The sequence below is a fragment of the Hemiscyllium ocellatum genome, chromosome 48, assembly GCF_020745735.1.
Source record: "Hemiscyllium ocellatum isolate sHemOce1 chromosome 48, sHemOce1.pat.X.cur, whole genome shotgun sequence".
NCBI classification, from domain to species: domain Eukaryota; kingdom Metazoa; phylum Chordata; class Chondrichthyes; order Orectolobiformes; family Hemiscylliidae; genus Hemiscyllium; species Hemiscyllium ocellatum.
The window spans coordinates 10,313,740-10,337,171 of NC_083448.1; the positions used below are offsets into that span (position 1 = coordinate 10,313,740).

Here is a 23,432-nt window from a genome sequence, read left to right on the forward strand (position 1 = left end):
CCAAACAGCAACAGCCTCTGAGATCCAAGGCAAGCTGGCAAACCGGATCCAAAATTAGCTTATAACTGGGAGGCAAAGATTGATAGCAAAAACAGAAGTTGCTGGAAAAATTAGCAAGTCTGGGCAACATCTGGGTTTCAGGTCCAATGATCTGGACTTGTTGGGCTGGTAATGGTAATGGTGGAGAGTTGTTTTTGTGATTGGCAGTCTATGACCAAGGTGTATCACAAGGATCAGGCTGGGACCCTAACTCTTTGTTATGCATATGAACAACTTGGATGTCATTGTAGATATGAGAAGTGATGCATTTTGAAAGGTCTAATAAGGGAAGAATATACACAATCAATGGTCAGTCCTTATAGAGGACTGAGGAAAAAAGTGACCTTGGTGTACAAGTTCACAGGTCTCTGAAGGTGTCAGTATAGATAGAGGGATGGTGAAGAAGGCATACAGGATGCTTGTCTTCATTAGCTGGGACATAGAATTTAGAAGTAAGGAAGACTTGTGACAAGTTTATAATATAATGGTTAGGCCACAGATGGAATAGTGTGTGCAGTTCTAGTCGCCATGCTATTGGGAAGATGTGATTGCACTGGAGAGGGCACACAGGAGAATCACCATAATGTTGGCTGAGATGATAAGTCTCAGTTACCAGCAGAATCTGGAGAGCCTGGATTTGATGCCCTTGCAGCAGAAGAAGTTGAGGGGGGATGTGATTGAGGGATACAAAATCATGAAAGGCATCAACACAGTAGATTGTGACCATCTCTTTCCCATAGCAGCTATGTCTGCGACCAGAGGGTATAACATTGAACTGAGGAATGAGTGGTTTAAGAGGAGATCTGAGCAAAATAAAAATTTCATCCAGAGGCAGTTGAAAAATGGAACACGCTGCCTGATGTGGTGATGGAGACAGGCACTCTTGCAACTTTTAAGAAGCATTTGGATGGACACTTAAAATGCCAGGACATAGTCAGCTATTATAAAAGTGCAGGCAAACATGATTCATGTAGTTGGTTGGCAGACACATGGTGGATCTGTTTCTGTGCTGTATTCTGTTGTATCACTTTCAGTTGATGTTTAATTTTTTTTGTTCAATCTGTGGATGCTGAAGATCAGCAACAGTGGAAAAAGTCAAAACATTGAAGGGAAGCTAAGGTCCAAGAAAATGAATTAACCGAGATGGGGTTATTTAATCAGGTGATGAGCCAAACATCAATTGTTTGAATTCATATTTAGTTACCTCAAAGGAATCCTCAGGAACTATTCTGTACTGTGTCTCTTAACCTTAACAGTTCATTCATTGTGTCTTATTCTCCTCCACTTTCATCAGAGTAGAATGAGGCAACTTCATTGCGAGTGATTGTACCCTTGTCAGCCAGCCAGACCTCCAAGAATCTAAGTTCCCTGACTGGGGCTGTTAAGCTGGTCCAATCAGGGATCCCTGGCTGACAGATGAGAACAGGACTGTCAAAGATACTGGCAGTCTGACAGCTGACTCTGAAGAGGCAGCACTCGAATCAAGCACTTGTCATGTGTAAATAAAGAGTGACTTAGTGATAGTGACCCCTCTGTAGGGTTATTTCAGGTGTCTCAGCCCTACCATCTTCCCTGTGTGAGCCTGTTCAGCCATTCCATAAGATCATGGCTGAAAAGGCAGTGGGTCCTGCTCAAGTATTTCTTAGACTCTACCAGCCCAACTCTATATCTCCCAAGTTGGCACTCAGTTGATGCCAACACGATACATCACTGAAGGGCAATGTATCCGACTCCAATCCTTTCAAGAAATCTCAAAATGTGCAGCTTAGAGCATTTGACAAAGCATTTGATCACAGAAATGCCAGAGCTTGCAATGATTTACTGTGTTGTCGCTACTGGCAACTCAAGGAAATGGACAGCAGAGGAAAATATTTTAAAAATTGGTTTTGACTGTTTACACAATCAGATGATTTGACAGACCCCCGTGATAGCACATCACAGTGTCATCTGAGATTCTGGTACAATCACATTCATATCTTACATGATCTCTCAGTTTCATTATTTTTGATGGTACAACTGAGATCAAAATGAGAAGCCTTTATTCTAGAAAAAGCAATATCCCTTTTGAGGAAACTGAAGTCAAAAGCAAACTTGGAGGAGCCAGTTGCAAAACATTAAATAGTTTTAAAAACACCCAATTTCAGCTTACCAATTCACACTTGAAGTAACTGAAAAAATTTTCATCCAGTGTGAAGTATCTCCTCTTCCAGCTTTTTCTCTGTAATGTTAAATATAAGATCATTAGCTAAACTGGTGGTGTGGCATGCTGGAAGTTTAGAAAACAAAGGATAACTGGAAATACAGAACCTGAAATTGAATAAACAACTTGAGTTGGCTTGGCCATTCTATCATTCATGTACTGAACATTGTTTAGCTATAGAGCCGAAAATGTGTCGCTGGAAAAGCGCAGCAGGTCAGGCAGCATCCAAGGTGCAGGAGAATCGATGTTTCGGGCATGAGCCCTTCATGCCCGAAACATCGATTCTCCTGCTCCTAGGATACTGTCTGACCTGCTGCGCTTTTCCAGCAATACATTTTCAGTTCTGATCTCCAGCATCTGCAGTCCTCACTTTCTCCTGGATTGTTTAGCTACAGTAGGGAGATTATGGGGTTTTGCCATCATTTCATAGCATCTAGGCTCACGTAGGCTAGTGTGAAGCAGCAGCATCACTCAGGACAGAACCTATAAGACATTAATATACAGTAGCAGCATTAGGTCATTTGATCATAGCTGACGTTTTTCATCTCACTCTCCTGCCTTCTCCCCATAACCTTTGATCCCCTCTCTCATGAAGAACATATCTATCTCTGTCTCAAAGATACTCAATGACTTAGATTCCACAGCCTTTTGCGACAGTAAGCTCCACCAATTCACAACCCTCAGGTTGAAGAAACTCCTCCTCATCTACTTCACTCAATCCTACACTCTGAAGCTGTGCCCTTGGGTCCTAGTCTCTCTTGCTTGTGGAAACATCTTCTCCACATTCACTCTTTCCAGGCCTCCCAGTACTTTTTTTTAAATATTAGATTCCCTACAGTGTGGAAAGGCCCTTCAGCCCAACAAGTCCACACTGACCCTCCAAAGAGTAACCCACCCAGACCCATCTCCCTCTGACTAATGCGCCTAACACTACTGGCAATTTAGCATGGCCAGTTCACCTGACCTGCACACCTTTGGACTGTGGGAGGAATCCAGAGCACCTGGAGGAAACCCACGCAGACACGGGGAGAATGTACAAACTCCACACAGACAGTTGCCTGAGGCGGGAATTGAACCCGGGTCCCTGGCGGTGTGAGGCAGCAGTGCTAACCACTGAGCCACAGTGCTGCCCCAGGAAATTACTTTGGTGGGGAGGCCAGCTGCATGAGGTCCCCGAGCTTAACCCAGGCCAGACACCGCATCAAGATGCCCCTCGCCTGGCAGCCGGACGGCAGCAATACCTTGCTGCCCTCCAGCCGAAGGTAAGCTCCAGAACACAGAGCCAACCCCAAACTGCTCATAATATTCTAAATGCAGTCTGACCAAAGCCTTTTACAACCTCAGCAGTATATCTCTGCTCTTGTAATCTAGCCCTCTCAGAATGAATGCTAACATTGTATTTACCTTCCTAACCTGCCACTGCATCTGCATGGGGGCGGCACGATGGCTCAGTGATTAGCACTGCTGCATCACAGCGCCAGGGACCCGGGTTCAATTCCCACCTCGGGCAGCTGTCTGTGTGGAGTTTGCACATTCTCCCCGTGTCTGCGTGGGTTTTCTCCGGGTGGTCCGGTTTCCTCCCACAATCCAAAGACGTGCAAATTAGGTGAACCGGCCATGCTAAATTGCACCGTAGTGTTAGGTGCAGGGGTAAAATGTAAGGGAATGGGTTTGGATAGGTTGCTCTTCGGAGGGTCAGTGTGGACTAGTTGGGCTGAAGAGCCTGTTTCCACACTGTAGGGAATCTAAGAATTGGGTAGGGAATCTTAACCTTCAGAGAACATAGAAGTGGGACATCAACGTTCCTTTGTAGTTTCCAAAGATAGTCTATGCCTTTATTCTTCCCACCAAAGTGCATTACCTCAGTTTCCTACATTACATTCCATCTGCCACTTCTTTGCCCACTCTCCTAGTCTGTCCAAGTCCTTATCTGCACCTCCTTAACAATACCACTTCCCCCCCACTCCCCCACCTGTGTCATCTGCAAACCTAGCTACAGTGGCCTCAGTTTCTTCATCCAGATTGTTAATGTATGATGTGGATAGTTGTGGTGCCAATACTGGCCCCAACGGAACTCCACTGGTCACTTGTTGCCATCCTCTTACTCCCCACTCTCTGTCTTCTGCCAGTCAGCCAATTCTCTATCCAAGCTTGTATCTTATCCTTAACACCATGGGCTCCTATCAAATTCAGCAGCCTTTTGTGCAGCACTTGGTCAAAGGCCTTTTGGGAATCCAAACAGATAATGATAATTGGCTCTCCTTTTTCTAACTTGTTTGTTATCTCCTCAAAGAATTCTAACAGATATGTCAGGCATGGCATCTCCTTAATGAAGCTGTGCTGGCTCAACCCTCAACTCTGTCATATCATCTTTAATAATGGACTCTCAAATCTTACCAACAACTGAGGTCAGGATAAACAGCCTATAATTCCCAGTCTTCTGCCTCCCTCCCTTCTTAAAAAGGGGTGTTACATTATCCATTTTCCAGTCCTCTGGGATCCAGTGATTCCTCAAAGATCACCACCAATGCCTCTACAATCTCCTCAGCTAACTCCTTTTGAAGTCTGAGGTATAGTCCTTCCAGTCCAGGTGATTTGTCCACCTTCAGACCTTTCAGCTTCATCAGCATCTTCTCCTCAGTAATGGCCATTACGCGTACCTCTGTCCCCAAACTCTCTTGAAGTTCTGGTATGCTGCTTGTGTCTCCTACCATGAAGACTAATGCAAAGTACCCTCTCAGTTCCTCTTCAATGTCTTTGTTCCCATAACTACTTTCAGTGGTCCAAAGTCCACTCTTGCCTCTTCCTTATCTTTTATATCTTGCAATCTCGTTTTAAATACTAACTAGCTTACCTTATGATTTATCCTCATTCCCCCATTGTCTTTTAATTTTTTGTCCTCTACAGGAATTTTAAAGCTTCCCAAATCCTGTAGCTTCCCACTAACCCTCACCACATCGTATGTTATTTCTTTTGCTTTTGTGATATCCCATCAGGTATTTTATGTCAGCGGGCCCCATAATACATGATTCCAACATTTAAAGCACCGGGACTCTTTAAGCATGCTTTGCCAAATTATTTAAATTTGGGCTAATCTCAGCCGAAAATGTGAACTGACAGTAATCCAGTTTGAGTCCATGTTATATTAAGGTTGCAGCTCGTCCTCAGAAACAACTGTTAAAATTTCCCCGATGATAGCACTCACCACAATGCCCTGTTTCACACAGAACCCACTCTTCAAAACCTGAGGTCCTAATGTCTGCTTGTTTCCAGACACTGGAATGTGGCTTAAGGAACGTTTCAAGACGCCATGTGTAGCTGATTCAGCAGCCTCTTGATTCTCGCCCCCATTCACCTTTAGACCAAAACAAAGAAGACAGTGAGTTCCTTGTCATAAACTACCCACAGAATGCATCAATAGTCACAGGAATTCATATTGTTTTGGTTGAACGTTGGCTGGGATAGAGGCTGAGCTCAATACTCTCCCTTCAATTGTCATCAACATCTCCCTGAATAAGGAGAGTTCATTTTGTTATTGAGGCACAGGATTACAAGTGTGAAGCAGCACAAAGGAATTACCCTTCAGTTGTGTTTCTCAGTTGTGAAGCAAAAAAAGAGCGATTGAATAAACTAGGTCGATATGCTCTAGAGACTGAAAAAAATGAAAGGCAAACTTATTACAACATACAAGATTCCAAAAGGGTTTTGGAAAATAGGTTTCATGGGATTGTTTCCACTTGCCTGGCAATCTAAAACACAGTGACAAAGTCTTAGGATGAAGGGCTTATCATGGAGGACTGAGATGAGGAGAAATTACTTTATTAAAGGGCTGTGAACCTTTGAAATTCTCAACTCAAGAGGATAATGGATGCTGCATCACTGAAGGATTCAAGAAATATAGGGAATGGGCAGGAGAGCGACATTCATTTATTAAATTTTTTCAGAGCATGTGGGCACTGTTGACTGGGCCAACATTTATTGCTTATACCTAGTTGCCCTGAAGAAGATGGTGATGAGTCACCCTTGTTGTACTCCTACAGTTCACGTGATATAGACACACTTACAGTGCTGTCAGGATGAGAGTTACAGGATTTTGAACCAGCAACCATGTCAGAACAACAATATAGTTTGAAGTCAGGATGGTATGTGACTTGGAAGTAATTTGCAGTTCATGAAGTTCCTACATTTTTGCTCCTCTTCTTCTCAGAAATGACAGCTTTGGAAAGTGATGTGAAGGAGCCTTGGTGAGTTACTGCACTACGTCTGGTGGATGGCACATATTGTTGCCATTGTTCATTGTGAAGGGAGTGAATATTGAAGGAGACAAATGGATCACCAAAAAAGCATGATGCTTTGCCCTGGATGATGCCAAGTTTCTTTAGTGTTGTTGGAGTCACACAAATCCAGGCAGTTAAAGTAGATCAGTTGGCATGGTATTGAATGGCAGAGCAGGATCAGTTCACCATATGATCTACTCCTGCCCCTATTTCCCGTGTAGAGTGTTGCTAACATGTTAAGATTTATTCTGTTCATCCTAATGAAGATGGAGTACGTGAACAAGAGTACAGAGTTCTTTGGATGTTGTCACCAACACCAGCAAAACATATTAATCAATCACAAATCAAATTTTGTGGAACCTCGTACTTTGCAAATTGTCTGCTCCATTCACCCACTATAATGACACTGTAAAAATTAATTCAGTGGCTGTGAAGCTTTCCCAGACAATTTATAACTGTTAAAGGCAGTAAATGAACAGAAGTTCTTTCCTTCCATACATCCATGATTGAGGGGACCTTCTTCCAGCAACTTAGACAGGACTCCATATCAGCAATGGCAGTCAGTACATGAGAGAGGGCAGGCCAGGAGGACCAATAGCCAGGTTGGCCACAATGACCAAAGTCATTGCAAGTATTTTTGCAGACCATGGCAAAGCTGGCTTGGACCTATAGTGAGAAACTGTTTTCTTTGAGTGTAGTTCAGCTGGAGAACATCTTGAGAAGGTAAATTATCTGCTAAAAAACAAGCGAAGATCATTGAAGCCTGTGAGACTGCCTTCCAAATACTATGATGCTTGCAGATAGAGTATGCAACAGTGGTAATCATCTGTAATGACAGGATGTTCACCGGAAATCAGTCGCTCATGCCCCTCCAACTCGGCAGGGTGGCTCCGTCCTAGTCATGCCCATTTGGGTTCCTTTCCCTTCAGAGTCCCATGGCCCCTAAACCTTTTTGCCAACAGTTGGTATTGTGTTAGGATACCATTTGAGGTTTTTCTAAGAGTTTGAAAAGTGTATTAAATGCATTTAACAAAGAACTGAATCCATCTCTTCTACATTACAATGTTCTGTTGCTCCAATCCCTCTTCGGATCCGTCCACAATCGGAGTTCTAAATCTAAAATAGGATAGACGATGGCCTCATGGTATTATCACTACACTATCAATCCAGACACCCAGGTAATATTCTGGGGACCTGAGTTTGAATCCTATCATGATGAATAATGGAATTTGAATTCAATAATAACCTGGAAATAACAGTCTAAGGATGATCATGAAACCACTGCCAGATGTCAGGAAAACCCCATCTGGTTCACTAATGTGCTTCAGGGAAGAAAATCTGCCGAATTTACCTGGGTTGGTCTACATATGACTCCAGACCCATAGCAATGTACAGTCTTATCTGTCCTCTGGGCAATAAGGGATGGGCAATAAATGTGGGTCCAGGCAGTGATGCCCATATCCCGTGAATGAATTTTAAAAATTATTTCCTCAGCATGACTCAAAACTGCCTGTGCATCTGTCCATGTCATACTAATAATCAGTTGGTCTCAAATAAACTGAGCTAATTTGTACCTTTGTGAAACTTTCACTGTCTACAGTTTCCAGACATCCCATTGGTTTTTCAGACTGTGACCAGTATAGCAGGTGGTAACCCCCAATTGTGGCATTGCAATTAAACTCAAAAAAACCATTCTGGGTGTGACAGCATTTGATGTGCTGTGTTCTCTCCACAGTATTGCTTCTGGTTTCAGCGATATCACTATCAGGAAGCATCAGAGGGCGACTTCATTTCTACACCAACAGAGCAGGAATGTGTACACCCAAATCAGTGTGGTGCCAGCAGATGCCTGAAAGACAGCCACTGACACACTCTTCAGGCAGCTTGATGACCCTGAGTTAGAAGGTTATGTTCAGGGTCACAATTCAGGACTTAAGCATGAAAACCAAGGGCTGACATTTGAGTGTGGAACTGAGGAAGGACTTCAGTGTGGGAGATGATGTCTTGAAATTCAAAGATTTGACCAAACCTGCCAAGCCCTATCAGGTGAATGTAAAAGATCCCATAAGATTTCAAAGAAGACCAAGGGACCTATTCGTCATGTCCTGGTCAATATTTCAACATCATTAAAATACAATGTCTCTTTGTGAAAGTTTACAAGTTTGCTGCCGTGTTATGAATGTGGCTGTGCTATAAGGACATGTGAAGGTCACAAAAGGAGAGACAGAAAGACAAATCTTTCTCGGTAGTCTCAAGTGGTACTCTCTAGTACAGTACAACCTCCAACTAAGCAAATGATACATTTTTTCTCATTCCACCTGTCCAGGAAAGCATTGTGGTTTTTATATTGCTGGCCCATACAGCTGTGCTGCATCCCCCTACTGAAGCCAACAGTTGTTTTGGTGGTGGTATTAACTCTCTCTCAATCAAATCCCAAAGTAGAAACAGCATGAAGACAGAGCACCATAAGGCTCACTGCAATGCACAAGTGTGTATGGAATACACCATTAGACTCTCCTGACATCTGGCCTCTGCTCCACTCTGCTTCTCTTATTCGCAAATGCACAGCTGTGTTTTGTTAGTAAGCTACAGAAGCTGGAAGATCCCAGGTTTGACTTTCCAACGCTTCTTTCATTTTATTTATTCACTTGGACATCAACAGCAAGGCCCACCCTAAGTTGCCTGGGGGCAAGTAGTGGTGAATTGTCCTCTTGAACTATTGTACGACATGTCGCCAGGATCTGCCTTAACGCATATTGTCATATTCTGATCCAGTGACAGTCAAATAGCAGGATTATTTTTTTAAGTCAGGATTCTGAGCTGCTTGGAGGGGAACTTTCAGGGGGTGGTGTTCCCATGTATCTGCTATTCTAGTCCCTCGAGGTAGTAGAGGTCACAGGTTTGGAAAAATGTTGCCAAAGCAGTTTTTAATAGTTGCTGCAATGCATCTTGGAGATTACATAAGCTGCAGCTAAGCTATGTCAATCATGTAGGGGTGGAGTTGATTAAATGGGTTGCTTTGGGCTGGAAAGGATCTGTGTTGAACCCAGAGTGGGCAATAACCCAGTTGCTTCAGCAGCTGTGGTCTGCAGAACTAGATGGTACAGGCTGGACGCTCCCATCTCTGATCAGTATCTCATGACTCCGACAGGTGTTTGGACCTTGAATGCAGGATGAGTCTCATTTGGTGATGCTATCATTACCATCATTAGCTACTATCATTAGCGTACGTGCATACATGCTGCGTTGGTGGAGATTGTAAGGGGCTGGCAAGGTTAGGGGATCAGCAAGTTGCAGTGTGTGAGAAAAACCTCTTCCTGCATTCTATTTTCATTTCTTCTAAAAGTTGGAAGGTGTGATTCTGAATCCAGCTCACCCAAAGCGAACACCTCTTACCGGAAATGGACCTTACTGAGGCAAAGTACAAGATCAGCTGCACCCCAAACTTTCCACAGTTCAATCTCTACAATATCACTTCTCACTGGCGTGTGTCTGATCATAGGAAGAGTCCAACGGTGATGAATCTAATATATCTGCTCTGGCAGGTTCAGCTATTCAGTATCTGAATGCAGCACACTGCTGAAAGTGCAAGCTGATAATCTTGCTGTGCATGAAAATGAGCATCTGAGACTTGAGCAAAGACAGCTCACAATGATGCATCTCAGATTCGGATTGCAGGATCATTATATTTTAGGCTGAGAAAAACATAAATGTGACTGCATAAATTTAATGTCAAATCCAATGCAAAAGTGAAGTAAAGCTGGGGAGAGAAAGTTTGGGTGAAGACAGAGGAAGAGCCAGAGACGAAAGGTGATTTACCTAAAAATGTTTTAAACATGAGCATTTTCAAAATAACCACCAATGATTAAAATATGAAGGAATGAGACTCTACATTGACAATAAATTATTTTCAATGCCTGAGAGATTGGCTGAAAATTATTAGCATTGATCACATAATTCAATAGGTATTTGGACCGAAATGGACAAGAACTAGCATTTTTGGCAAGTTCCTTCCATTTCTCCTCAGCAAGAACATGGACTTCACAACACTAAAAACATTTCCCAAGTGAGTCTGACCAGCAGATTCTGTTTAAGAAGCTTATAACAGAGCACTGGACAGTACTTCTAGGTATCTGCATCAAAGTGTATCTTCACTCAAACGTGTATGTATATCTATGTCGATATATATGTATACTGTCAAAATAACTGAGGAGTTTTGGTGTTATTTGTGCCGAAGTTCAGTTTAGGATATGGACAGTACAAAATATATATTATATATATCGACATAATAGACAAATAGCCCATACGCTGAAATGAACTTCGGCAAAAATAACATCAAAAGCCTTTCCATTGACAGTAGGGGCCATTGTATTCAAGCCATGGTCTTGGGAGCCAGTATCAGATCCATGCCTCAGTTCTCAAGGGGATAAATTTACATCACATGCTCCTGACAGGCAAACCAAATTTGAAGAACTAGCCAGTGATCTGGCTAAAAATATTTCGCTGCTCCTTGGATGCTGCCTGAACTGCTGTGCTCTTCCAGCACCACTAATCCAGAATCTGGTTTCCAGCATCTGCAGTCATTGTTTTTACCTGGCTAAAAATGTGCAGTGCTGATTTTCTGGCCTGTGCTCTCACTGAATATGGTTTCCTGCTGGGTTTTAAATGCTGAATTCAGTCCTTGTAGAGCAGATGTTGGTATGAAAGAGTGTCCTAGAACAAAGTAAAGAGAGAAAGAAAAACCTGATGCAACACTTTTGTACCTTTCAGCACAGTTCCCATTGTTTGAAAACTGATGTGGTTTCTGTTACGTTCAGATCAGAATTGAGTTAAGCAACTGAACTATGTGACTGGCCAAATAAGGCAAAGATAATTCTCACCATTGGTGAGGTTGTGATTGAAAGAAAACTAGAAAATTTCCACTTCATTCTATTCTGTACTCTTGATTGAAATGATTAATTATTTTGATCTGAGTTTAGCTTTAAGAAGTTCCCATTGTTAAATGATGGTAAAGAAATTAGCTTTTAATTTTAAAATTAAAGGTATTGGATTAATTCACATAACTCAGTCTTTGTGCAAGTGTCTCGGAGGTGCGTAGAGTGAGAGAACTTTCTTGGTTTGATCTTGCTAATAGAGACTCCTGCTGGTGTTCAATTAGCTGAGGAACTCAGAAACCATTTCATATTGTACTGGGGACCCTTGATATTGGGAGCCAGTGTACTATGCACAAATAAATAAGGGCTTATTTGGTGCAGGGATATCAACCTGTGTGCAGTCATTTCATGGGGTCAGGCCCACTCCAGAGTCTTAACAATGATATCCAGACTGACATTCCAAGTAGGAGTGTTGCTCTGCCTATCAGAGGCGCCATCCTTTGGATGAGACATTAAACTGTGGATCCACCTGTCAGATGAATACAAAATATCTTGTGCAGCAACAGAGAGGTAGCCAAAAGCCAGTGCAAATCCTGGGTCTCAGAAAGGGCCAGTGAAAACCCTGCCTGCCATCACACCCTATATTTATTTTGCCCCCATCACTTCTCCTTTCCACTTGCCCAGCATTTATTGATCAACCAACTCCTGTTCAGAAGGAATTCAATGACTGGAAAGTGCTTCGGGCATGTTCAGATAATTGCGACATGAATGCACATTCTTCTCAATGTCTCACTTACGAAACAGCAGGACAGATGTTTCACTCTCCCTTAGTCATGTCAGGCTTTTGCAGCAAGGTATCTAATTATTCCGTTCCATGAAACGGAGTTGACAATTTCATAATGTGTGCTCTTGGAATATATCATTAATTCCAGAGGGCAAAGGGTACTATTGTATTAAATGCATTAGTCAAACAATTAACCATGACCTACAAATGAATATATTTTCTGTTTGCAAGTCTCTGTACTTCCAAGTTCTGAGTAATTGAAAAAGCAAACACTAAGATTGTTTTCAAAATGATAGCTATTTCTTTTGGAAATTGTACTATTTGCAAAATGAAAAACAGTAAAACGAAAACACTTTATAAAACTTTTCAAGTGTTCCAAGGGGCAAGGAAGTGGAGCTTGAAAGCTATTCTGGACAGAAAAAGGGAAAGTTAAGATATTTGCTTACTCACATCACTTGTTGCAAAAGGAAGAAACTTCAATTGTCATTTAAAAAATAGAATTGGATAAATACTCAAAAGGGAAAACAAAATGTCGGCCTGTGGAGAAATGGCTGAAAACTAAGAATAATCAGACACATTATTCCAGGAGGTAGCAGAGGCCTGATGGGCCAAATGGCTCCTCTGTGCTGTACCATTTTATGAAAGCAGGAAAGACAAGTACATAAACAGGTAAGACAGGGCTGAGGAGCAAAGCAGGTAGAAACTACTGAAGTGTAATTTAAATCCAGAATTTCAAACGTAGTTGTTTATTTCTGCAGCTCACATTTACTGATGTATTAATTAAGCTGCTCGTAGCATTTGGAGAGTTTTATTATTGCACTCATAGTCTGTGGGTGAATTGAAAACATACACAAAAAGTCGTCTTCCACAACCTCAGACATTTGGGCAGGGAAAGGGCCACTAACCTCTAACAGTCTATACAATCAGCCTGTGCATCATACTTAAGTTAAAAATCACACAACATCAGGTTATAGTCCAACAGGTATATTTGGAAGCACTAGCTTTTGGAGCACTGCTGCTCCATCGGATTGGTGTGAAGCTTAAGATCATGCTCACAGAATTTATAGCCAAAGGAGTCCAGTGTCATGTACACGTACCATGTATGCAGTTAGTACTCATGTGACTTGACCAACATGATCTATCTCATACACTACAGATGACCCCACTGCACGACCGACCGACAGACAGACAGACACACACACTCTTAACCAAGCTTACACAAACATACACTCACTCATATCCACATGCACACAGTCACATCAGCACACCCTATCTATTGCTCTGACATGTGCACACATATAAGCTTATGGGGTGAATTTTGTTTTTGCAGAAACACTTTTTGTTTTGCTCAAAAACTGCATGAATCAATGTAAAACTCTGTAAAATTATATCGAGGCTTTGTCAGATTGACATAGCATTGGGATACCGACAGACCTTACGGCTATTGCTTAAAAAGCTGAGCTATCTTGAGAATTTAATTGAAAAGAAATTCTGGGATTTACATATCAAAGAATAGAAACCAGCATATCCTATTATAAAACATGAAAATTTTAATCTGAGATTGTTTACTGTATCACATCTCCATGACACTGAAATCGTTTGGCAATAAGTTCTGTGAGCATAGTCTTGAGTTCCACAACCATCTGATGAAGGAGCAGCACTCCGAAAGCTAGTGCATCTAAATAAACCTGTTGGACTATAATCTGGTGTTGAAAAATGTGTTGCTGGAAAAGTGCAGCAGGTCAGGCAGCATCCAAGGAGCAGGAAAATCGACGTTTCGGGCATAAGCCCTTCTTCAGGTTATGCCCGAAATGTCGATTCTCTAGCTCCTTGGATGCTGCCTGACCTGCTGCGCTTTTCCAGCAACACATTTTTCAGCTCTGATCTCCAGCATCTGCAGTCCTCACTTTCTCCTATAATCTGGTGTTGTGTGATTTTTAACTTTGTCCACCCTAGTCATTCCAGGAATTTTAAACTGCTATGAAATATTCTGGACTTTCAGTACATGTGTTAGTTGCATGGAGAGCTGCTGAAGAAAGGCATTCAGTCAATTCCTGCAGACATCTTGTGTTCAAATAACCTTACGTGTGTTTCATTTTGAGAACGGTTGAAGGTGTTCTGGTGCTCAAACGGTTAAAGTTTTTTTTCTAAAAATGAGGAAGAATGGCCCAGATGTCAAGTTTAATGCAAATGCAATTTCTAAATTAGTAATTTCAGTGCTGCGGTGGCCACAAGTGACTGACTTGGCTGATGAGATAACTGAACCAGAAGTTAACCAGCAACGGCCAACCACCTTGACAACTAATCCACGTCACTGGATGGCAATCTGAGTTCAACCACATCAGTAGTCTGAGCAGCAAAATGAAAGGGTTGCAGCTCCTCGCCCAACGTCTCTCTGGTGTGGAAGTTACTTGTGAAATTTATGCTGTAGTTTTTGTTTGACTGGGAGTTATTTTAGTACCTGTGAGAAATTTCTGATGGCATCAATTTATTCAATTTGTGTGAATAACACATCGAAAAAGAAGGGGGTGGGGCAAGGGCTGGTTAGGACTGGACTGGCCGTTCTCTCCTCCCCAAAAGGGTGCAGGATTCTTGAGGAATGGTCAAAAGTACAAAATTAAAAAGTTTCCAAATCTCCCATATAATCACTCAGCCCAGGAAGGGGAGCAGAAACTATCAGACCTGACAATGCACAGCCAAACTTAATGTTCCTGGCATGCTCAGAAAGAGGAAGAAAGGGGCAAGAATCAAACCCCTATGGAGTCAAATTCAATGAAAACATTGGACAGTTCCTCTGGGTAATTCCTCTTTCAGATTCAGGGGACTGAGATTACCCATCATCTTCAAATATTGGTGATTTAAGTAACTTGATGTTGCTGCCTTGCTGAAACTGCCCCTGATCTGCCTGGCCTGTGAGCAACTCCTTATCATTGGTGATTTCAAACTCGACTATCCTGTGTTTCTCCCTTCACGGTGATTCCCCAGACATACACATAATTAGTTCCTCAATTTTATGATCTCACAAGGGCAGAGTTCACTCTATGACCACACTATGCTGTTTCCTTCCTCATATACAGGCCTCCAAGAGTCCTAAAAAAACGTGCCTCTGCTTGTTGTTGCCTACTGACTGTCCATGCCAGCCTCTCTCAGCTCAGGTCCTTCATCTTTACAGATATTCTGATCTTGTTTGCCTCTCTGCCTCATACCTCCATCTTCACTGACAATGCTCCTAGAAAATCTTAAGGAGGCCCCTCTTTTTTTCATCATTCAGCAGTGTCAATAGTTGTTCCTGAAACCTGGAGTCTACCGATCAGAAGCATGCTAGCTACCTGTCTCGCTGGTCACCTCCAGATCTTCTCCAAAACCTTACATATTCACAGAACATATAACATAGGGTGTAATCTGACAAAAATGGATGTATTGGGAAGAATGAGGAACAACTTGGCCAAAGAGGAAGGTTTGGTGCCAAACTTACCCACTGATCCAAAACATAAACAATTTGAGTTGCAAAACTGCAGGTGACATGCACCTTTTGTTGCAGACAGCTACAACTGGATCTTGGTATGGAAATTCAGTGACAACAATCAAAAACCAAGCATTAAGTTGTTACAACAGACTATTTGAATAATCCCATATCCATTCACCCGTAGCAGATCCCCTACCTCTCCTCCCCCCAGTCCCCAAGTCCCTGGCTAGCCAATTTAAAGCAGCTCAACTGTACTGATTTCCATCTGGTTAGCTGCCATCAGGGTAGGTTAAAGGATGAAGAATTGTGGGCCCAAGTTCAAGTGAAAGTTTCCATGTTGCTCAAATAATCTGACAATCTACATCACTGAATTTAGATTGATGAAAAGATCTAGTGTCCCAACATCTCATGCATGAATAGTTTTCTACAGCTTACTGGAAACAATGGATTACAGGAAGCCCACAGCAATTCAAACAGATTAGATGGCCCCAGTGGACTTCGATGTCTGTACTCATTCCTCTTAGCTGCAAATGTGTTGCTGGAAAAGTGCAGCAGGTCAGGCAGCATCCAAGGAACAGGAAATTCGACGTTTCGGGCATAAGCCCTTCTTCAGGCTTATGCCCGGAACGTCGAATTTCCTGTTCCTTGGATGCTGCCTGACCTGCTGCGCTTTTCCAGCAACACATTTTCAGCTCTGATCTCCAGCATCTGCAGACCTCACTTTCTCCTCATTCCTCTTACCCTCCTTCATCGAGTGCTGTTGCCACAACTTTCTATTCCTTTCTCCCTGATGTACTTATCCACCTTCCCCTTCAAATGCATCTGTGCTCTTCACTTCAATTCATCTTAATCGTAGCAAGTTCCACATTCTTACCACTCACCAGCTAAGGAAATTTATTCTGAAACTGTACTGGATTTCTTGGTGACAATATTATTTTTAGGCACCCTACTTTGGCCCCAGACTATGTTCCATAATAAAATATATAAAAGACACTGGGATTCTAATATTTGGCAGTGACTGCACAGAGCACAACAACAAGAAACCTTTATTTACAAAAAAGATTCTTCTTTTCTGTACAGGGATAGAAAGGTACAGAACAAGGATTTTACCTATTTTTTTACATTTTAATGCCTATCTGACTGCAACATTTCCAAATGTTAAAGGTCTCTGTCTGGTTAACACTTGGTCTTCTTTTGACTTGAGAAAGAAGCACTAGTCAACGAGTCAGTTTGGCTTTGCTTGGCGAGAAGAGGTTTTCTTTGTTAATTTATGGGACAAGGCTATCATTGATTAGACCAACATTTATTGCTTATCCCAAATTGCCCAGATGGCAGTGCAAAGTCAACCACATTGCTGCGGGTCTGGAGTCACATGGAGGCCAGACTAGGTAAGGCTGGTAGCTTCCTTCTCTAAAGGACATTAATGAGCCAGATGGGTTTTTCTGACAATCAAGAATGAATTCATGGTCATCATTAAACTCTTAATTTCATTACAACACCAGCAACAACAGGATTATGCCATTCTCACCCTTTTCTGCCATTCAATTCAACTATGATTGATTGACATCTTAACTCAACTCCGTCGCCTTGGTTCTGTAATCCTCATGTCAATCACAGTTTTTGAATTATATGACCATCCTTCACAACGAGGGGCTTTGAGGATAAACACAAAATTCAAGTTTATCCACAAAACAGCTTCTTGTTGCAGTTGCTCCACGAACTCATCAAATAATGTAAAAAACATGAACAATAAAATTGCCTCACTTTGTCCTATTTCATAAGATGCATGAACAAAGAACTGCCATCTAAATGTTGGCTAGTCTCATTCAATATACAGTACACTGCAGTTCAAAGTTTTCACACCATGGCTTTCTCAATTCATCGTAAATAAGCTGAGCACTGTATAAAAAAAAAACTTTCATTGACAGTTTTCTTGTTGTCGTGTTCTGAACACTCAGTGTCAAATATTAGAATCCCCAGTGTGTCTTCCTGTCACCTGATACTGCAGGATGATGAATTGAAGTCTGAAATTGTTAAAAGCCAAGTTACAGCTCTTTCTCTGTTGATCTTTTGAGATCTCACACAATGCAAGCCAGATGTTACTGCATTTCAGTAACAGCAACTTTGATTTATATGGGACTGTTAATGCAATAAACGGCAGCACAGTAGCTCAGTGGTTAGCACTGCTGCCTCACGGTGCCAGGGACCTGGGTTCGATTCCAGCCTTGGGCGACTGTTTGTGTGGAGTTTGCACATTCTCCCTGTGACTGCATGGGTTTCCTCCGGCTGCTCCAGTTTCCTCCCACAATCTGAAGATTGCAGGTTAGGGAAATTGGCAATGTTGATGAAGGGCTTTTGCCCGAAATGTCGATTTTCCTGCTCCTCTGATGCTGCCTGACCTGCTGTGCTTTTCCATCAGCACACTCTTGAATCTAATCTCCAGCATCTGCAGAACTCATTTTCACCAATGCTAAATTGCCCATAGTGTTCAGGCATGTGTGGATTAAACGCATTAGTCAGGGGTAAATGTAGAGTAACAGGGTTGGATAATGGGTCTGGATGGGTTACTCTTTGGAGAGTCGATGTGGATTTGTTGGGCCAAATGGCCTGTTTCTATACTGTAGGGATTCTATGAAAATATCCCAAAGCACCTCACAGGGGCATCACACAGCAAAAGTAGCTGCTGAACCACTGACAGAGAGATTCGGGTAATAAACAAAAGCTTGGTAAAAGAGATAGGTTTTCAGGATCACTGTGAAGGAGGGAAGAGAGGTGTTTAAAGAGTATTCCACCACTTAGGGCAGCTAACTGGATGGCCACAAATGGTGTCACAGTTTAAATTGGGGGTGCTTAAGATGCCAACATATGAAGAACACCAAGATCTCTGAGGATTTTAGGATGAACAAACATTACAGAGATAGAAACTGGATGAGGCGATGGAAAGATTTCAAATCAAGACACTGTTTCAATGGGAGCCAATACAGATCATCAAGTAGACAGTAATGGGAAAATGGTACTTAGTGTAAGTATTTCAAAGTATGGAGTGCCCCGGTCCATCTTACCCAGCAGTTTCTTTTGATCTTGTGCAAGTGAAACTGCACAAGCTAGTCAAAGAACACTTGCGCCAAAAACATATTTTCATCTACTGGGAGAAAAGTGGTGAACTTACACTGTTAGTTCACCGTGAGCTCAGAGATGATGTGGGAAATGGGAAAAATACACTCAAGTACAATGGGACTCATTGTCTTATTGGGCAGATATTAAGAAATAACTTAGGGACAAAGTAGAAAGAGCACTACATTTGACCAGTCTGCACTTCCCTTTTGAAAATTTAAATCCCATCATGACTTAGCTATCTCCATGGTCTTTACATCCGAGTCAGAAAACATTCCCTTTCATCAAATGGCCTCTCCCTTCTCTGTGGCCCAATTCGGATAGCTGCCCTATACACCATTTTGTGAAATACCCTCCTTAAACTCTCCATCCCTTCCTCCTTCTTAGATGCCCTCATTGAAATACATTTCTTTGACATACCTTTTCGAAGCCAGTTCTAATCTCTCCTCCTTGATCTCACACTGAGGCAAGCCTCGGCACTATTTTATCTATATTACAGGCTATGAATTCCATGCTAAAAAGACTTGGATCTCAGCCGGTATACGTTTCATAAAGTGGTTCCAACATTTCAAAGAGGATGGAAAGTACTGACTGTAAATATAGCTCTCACCTGACTGATAGGTGTCTGCACTACAACCCCTCCAATGATTTCAGTTTTGTATGGAATCTGCTGCTTCTGGGCTTCGGTTATAGGTCTTTTTGGCTCAGCACTGGGTTGTGGGTCATTTGCATTACCCTTTGGCACCTGTCAATGTTAAACAGATCAAATAAAAATAAATAAAACAATACTAACATCTCAAAAGGCTCAGTTAGCGAGTGATGAAAGTGACATCACTGTTCACTCACATTGTTTCAGAACTTTATGGTCTCAGGTTGTCCCTAAAACCTCTTCACAGTGCCATTGTACATTTCAATTCTGAAGCAAGCAAGTAAGTGTCCTTCACCCATAGGGGTCGCATGCAAAACCACTGTTGTTGCTCAAACCAATTATTCTTTTGTTTAATTTCCACAAAATTTACAAGCCATGGAATCTTGCCCACATGAAGGACATCCTGAAATGTGGTCAACTTTGGAAAAATGTTCAATTCAGCTTTTACAGAAAACAAAATACTGCATGTCAGAACTTTGTGAGGCTTCAGAACCCTGACTAACATCTCACAAATTCAAGATAACATTCAGCAAAGAGTAACTATCTCCATTAGTCCTTATCTGCTAGATAGGGTAGGGCATGATTAGAGAAACAGATCCTCCATAAATTTATGAACTGGATATATTCGAAGCTTCTCCAATAATGATGTATTCAAATAAAAACAAAATAGTGTGCATACTAGAAATCTTAAATAAAACAAATTACTGGAGAAACTCAGCAGGTCTAGCAACATCTGTGGAGAAAAGAGTTTATATGCTCTCTGAAGATGAGACATACGTTAACTCTGTTTCTCTAGGTAACAGATACTGCCAAACCTGGTGAGTTTCTCAAACACCTTATGTTTTTATTTGTCGTGTATACTTGTCAGTTAGTAAATAATGGCAATGCACATAGAACAGAACATTGAATCATGTGATAATTAACCCGTTTTCTTTTACTTAGAAGAAGAGTCTTGTTTTACACAGTATTTTGTGCTTCCCTGTAATGGTGAGGCAAGAGTTCCTTACTTGGAGAAAGTGAGTACTGCAGATGCTGGAGATCAGAGTCAGAAGAGTTCCTTACTTGTGTGGTACTTGATTCTGAATTGTCTACTGGAGATATTTTCTGATCAACCAGTTCAGAGATGTTACGACAAACCTGTGGAGCAACCTCTTGGCTCTTTGGAAGGGACATTACCACTGCATAAAACCCTTGAAATGTCTTTTGGAAGCATATTCTAAAATTTCATCACATTTATGCACTCATATAATCTTCAAAAGAACAATATAGTGATGGGCTTTATGGGAGGAGGGTTATAAAATGAGCATTTTGACACATGAAATACTAAATAAACTTTTGAACACAACCTAAGTGCAATTCAAACTAAAAGCCATTGGTGAAGGAATGCAGCTGAAATAAACATCAAAAGACAAAAGTGTCACTTCCTGACCAGCATTTGTCCACTAACATTCTGATCAGTTGTTCTGAAATCAAGACCACTCAGAATTAAGTTCTGTACAAAACCCAAGTTAAAAAGTACTTTGATTCAAGAAAAAAACACTTTTTTTCTTTGTCATTCTTGTATCTGATGTGGTGTCTCTATACATGTTGCCCATCCCTCATTAGTGTTGAACTGACTGACTCTCTGGGCACTTTCAGAGAGCAGTTAAGAGCCACATTGCTGTGAATCTGGAGCCAAGAGAGAATTGCAGATTTCTTTCCCAAAGGGACTTTTGGTGGTGGGCTTTTAAGATAATGGGTCCATGAAAAGCTTAATTATACCTGATCCATCCGATTTGATTCTGTCACATGGTCTTTGTAAAAAAAAATCAGGCAGTTGAGCAAATGATCCTAATGGAGACAGATGTGTTATCTCTAATTCCTGGCAGTTAAGGCATAATAATGTCAGACTGTCAATATAACTTGTAACCATTGCTACTGGACAAAAGCTCCCTCACATTAGATAAGACAACTGTGTCTTCTTCTTTAATCTATCCTCTATGACTGAGAATGAGACAAATCAATAGGCTCATCATTGAAAGTAGGATTGAAGACCACACTCTACCTCATCCAGTGCGAACCCAATATGAAACTATCCATATCTTGCTGAATCCTGCTGTAGTGTTAGAGTTCTGTGCTCATTGTATTAATTTTGTAAAAGATTATTATTGTCCATCATCTATCATTCACTATGTGCCAAGACTCAGATGACTGTTTCTCAGAGCCTTGCATATCTGTTTTATTAGGAGAAAGTGAGGACTGCAGATGCTGGAGATCAGAGCTGAAAATGTGTTGCTGGAAAAGCGCAGCAGGTCAGGCAGCATCCAAGGAGCAGGAGAATCGACGTTTCGGGCATGAGCCCTTCTTCAGGAAGGGCTGTTTTATTCTCCATATGGCACGTGACGTGTGCAGCTCCTCTAACCTGAGCACCTCTGGCTGAAATTAACACACGATAGTTTATTGAACTCTTTACTGTATTTTGTTAACTAACTGAGATAATGACTCATATCATCCCACTCAAACCTCTCTGGGTTTGCCTATGTTTGTTTATCATGGCAATGTATTCTTTTCCCTCCCACTTGTTTCTGATTGTATTCACATGTCCTATAACCTCTTGTGGAGAACAGCCTCTCCACAAAATGTAATTGTCTGTTTTCTTCACCTGCACTGAATACATTTTTAGTCTGGTGGTTCGCTTCTTTGAAGGAACTTGCATTGTTCATCCTTACTGCTAATGCTTGGATAATTGGAGCTTTCAAAACTGAGACATATAGATTTTCTTTTCTCTATTGGGTCCTGGTGTGAAAGGACATAGAGCCAAGGAAGATCATTGCTGTTCAGGAACAGGTCAGCTATGTGGTCACTGAACGTTGGAGCCAGTTAATGAGGGTGTATAGCCTGCTCAATAACCTTCAGAAGACAAGCTGATGCTGTGTTTGAGTTGGCCAAAAGTAGCATGGGCAGAAGCAAAGTGACATCACCCAAAGTGTGTGAGCAAACTGCACACCCACTTTACAACTCTGGTTGTTATGTGGAGTGAGAGAAAACTTACTGTAATTTTGCACGACTTGTTTAAGGCATCAACCCAGTCGAGTAAATCATTTTTATCATTGGCTTGTAAAAAGTAGCGGCGTAGACCTGCATTTATAACTGCAATTAAAAGAGAAATTGATTGATTAGACTGTTTTCACTGAAATACATGTATATTGCATTGAACAAGTAAACTGTTAGTAGAATTCAAGATCTTCATTTAAAATAGAGTTGGGTGTTGTGGTGAACTAAGCCATGGTATGATGATTTTGCTTACTCCAATGAACTGCAGTCAATTCAAGCTCTGCTGTGCTAAGTGGGTGAAGTCAACCTGAGGCTTGTACACCCACCCCATGTGAAGAAACTGGATAAAAATATGAAGTGAGATAGATCCATTCTGATGCACAAAGTTGAGTCTGTGAGCAAATAACGTGTGGGCCAGCTGATGACACGGAGCTTGCTACTTCATGAAGTAGGTGTTGAGATGTCTGCCTAGTTCAGCCCTTCAAGGAACATATGACAGACCAAAGCAATGCATGATTGTTGGCTTGGAGACCGAAGGGGCTGTTGACATTGTTTACAATGTCCAAAAATAGTTGTGGGTGAAGGTGGGACACTTGAAGAAAACCACATTTGGAATGCACTCTTACTTCTGAAATGCTATATAACTATAGAACAGAAGTGGCACAAGCAAACAGAACATTCTGTATCTGCTTTTTCGAAACTGTTGCAACCCAGAAAGGATGTTGGCTTTCCACTTGGAGACTAGCTGAAAGGTCTCACAAAAAGAACATGTGGGGGCAGCTCTATTGGCTTTCACAACCTGCCCACGTATTCTTTCATCCGTTACTAACTTGTGGTTGATTTTTAACACCTGCTTTATCTGTACATCAGTTTACGTCAGTTCAGCTCACTGCCAGCTTGATGTGTAACCTGGCGAATTCACCCGCTCAGGATAGGCCTAGCCCCAAACTTGAGAAACCCAAACTGAATCTCGTTGTTTTATGCATGATTCAAATG

At 41.7% G+C, this 23,432-nt stretch overlaps 1 protein-coding gene across 1 annotated transcript in view; it reads right to left on the reverse strand.

Moving 5' to 3' along the window:
• Positions 1-23,432, reverse strand: part of LOC132837065 (pleckstrin homology domain-containing family A member 2-like) — a 109,986-nt gene that overhangs the window by 22,741 nt on the left and 63,813 nt on the right. The window contains exons 5-8 of the mRNA XM_060856748.1: positions 22,435-22,532; positions 19,365-19,499; positions 5,445-5,594; positions 2,189-2,257 (exon numbers count right to left, since the gene is read on the reverse strand). Coding sequence (XP_060712731.1) covers positions 2,189-2,257; positions 5,445-5,594; positions 19,365-19,499; positions 22,435-22,532 — 452 coding nt within the window. The remainder of the gene's footprint in view (positions 1-2,188; positions 2,258-5,444; positions 5,595-19,364; positions 19,500-22,434; positions 22,533-23,432) is intronic.